Consider the following 1,986-nt stretch of genomic DNA (forward strand, 5'->3'; position numbering starts at 1 on the left):
GCGATTTGCATGAAGTGCGCCGACCACATTCGCCAGACAAGCCGGCAATGCCCCGTGTGCCGCGCCGACGTGCGCGAAATCATCCAGCTCTACCATGTCTAAGGCGAGCATCGAAGCGCGCTCTAAAGATGCGAGTTTGTATTTATAACGGTGTTGGCCACCTGTGTTAATAGCGTCATCGAGGGTCAACCCTACCCCTACTTGACCACAACATTTGCTAGAACACCCAACCCTAGAGCCACCCATCGTTTTGTAACGTTATAATCGAATTGATTTCCACTTTCCAACTACAGTTTATGTAGTAGTCTAGCTTCTCTAGATGCGCGAACAACGAATACTAATATCGGATGTGGCGCGTCAAAGGTTAGGTAATCACAGCCTTTCAATCATAAGCACAAGATACGCATTCCCTTGGAATGTTGGTGGCGGAGCGCCATTCACGCAGAATGCAGGTACATGTGACTGCCCGTGTGGACAGAGGCAGCAGCAAACGTCATTTTTGTTTTATCCGAGTCTACTCGATGGGTATTCCTTCCGTGACGATCCAGCTGCCGTCGACGGCCACGTCGTGGGCGAGCGAGATCGGCCACGATCTCAACAAGCTCGGTGCCACGCTCACCAAGGGAGTTCACGAAGTCTGCAGCAGCCTTCACGTGCACGACCTCGTCTCGTCCCTTCAATCAGCGCTGACCTTCGACGTGGGCCGCAACGCTAACCGCGTCTTCCTTGCCGCCCGCACCAACAACATTTCAGCGCTCACCAACGCGCTTGCCACGTCACCAGCCGAGCAAGCTACCTTGCTTGAGTACCGCGGATCCAACGGCCGGACACCGCTGCTTGTCGCTGCGGCCAAAGATCACGTGGCCTGTATCGAGATTTTGCTGCAGCACGGCGCCAACGTCATGGCGACCGACGATAGCGGCAACAACGCACTGCACTATGCATGCTTTCAAGGCGCGGTGAACGCCGCGCGCTTCCTCCTTTCGCCGGCTCTCGGTCTCTCGCCCTTCTCGCTCAACGCCCATGGGTTGGCGCCCATGGACATGGTACGTGCGAGTCTCGCCCAACGCGAACATGTGGCTGCATCGGGCGCGATCCAGCAGCTCTTGGCGTCGCACACGTGCCTCTTCATGGGCTACATCTACGAGAGCGTCGAGAACACCGCGTCGGCGGTCTCGGGGCTGCGCGCGCTGCGGTCCTGGACTCGGCGCTGGGCCATCGTCTCGCATGTCGGGTCGCCCACGTATCTCGAAATTGCATTCTACAATGTCTCTGCCATGGACCCGTCGCGTCACCCCCCGAGGTAGACGCTCTTGGTGCACTCTCGGGGATTGATGTCGCGTGTCTTTTTATCTAGCTCGATCTTTATGCTCAATGCCACGGGTTCTGTGCAGCTGTCGACATCCGACAAGTGGTTCAATGACAAGCCGTTTGCGCTCCTCGTGCCCGGCGCACGTCTCAAGGGCCCGGGGATCATTGGCAGCGAAGAAATGCTCGAGCTGGCGGCGCTTGATGCACCCTCGTTCGCTGCGTGGTCGGCCTTTCTAACACAAGGCGCGGTACGACCTACTTGTAGTCTAGTATAGCTCATCGATTCGATGCGTAGACGGTACCAGCGGCCATCGCCGTCCGAGACAACGCCAAACGTGTAGACACACCTACTGACACTACCTCAGTCGACATCACACCCACTCTCGACCTTTCAATCGCCCAAACGGAAGCTCCTATCGCGCTGACAGAAGCTCCCGTCGTCCTAACGGAAGCTCCCGTGATGGTGGAGGCAGCGACAGAGTCTGCACCGTCGGCACCGTCGGTCGAAGACGGTCGATCGATGGCCCACTGTATTTTGTGCGACCATGGCTCGCAAAACGCCGTCTGCGTACCCTGCGGCCATGCAGCTCTGTGCATGGGCTGCGCCGTCGAGGTCCAAGCCACCGCTTGCTTTGTCTGCAACGCTCCGATTCGAGAAGTTGTCGAGCTCTTCCA

At 57.7% G+C, this 1,986-nt stretch overlaps 1 protein-coding gene across 1 annotated transcript; it reads left to right on the plus strand.

Annotated features, from left to right (window-relative positions):
- Positions 1-512: 512 nt before the first annotated feature.
- SDRG_16740 (hypothetical protein) lies at positions 513-1,850 on the plus strand (the record flags this gene model as incomplete). Its single annotated transcript, XM_008622958.1, has 3 exons — positions 513-1,303; positions 1,358-1,559; positions 1,607-1,850. Coding segments are annotated over exons 1-3 (1,227 nt in total), but the record flags the coding sequence as incomplete, so codon positions are not given.
- Positions 1,851-1,986: the final 136 nt, after the last annotated feature.

The sequence above is a fragment of the Saprolegnia diclina genome, assembly GCF_000281045.1.
Source record: "Saprolegnia diclina VS20 unplaced genomic scaffold supercont1.150, whole genome shotgun sequence".
Classification (NCBI taxonomy): domain Eukaryota; phylum Oomycota; class Saprolegniomycetes; order Saprolegniales; family Saprolegniaceae; genus Saprolegnia; species Saprolegnia diclina.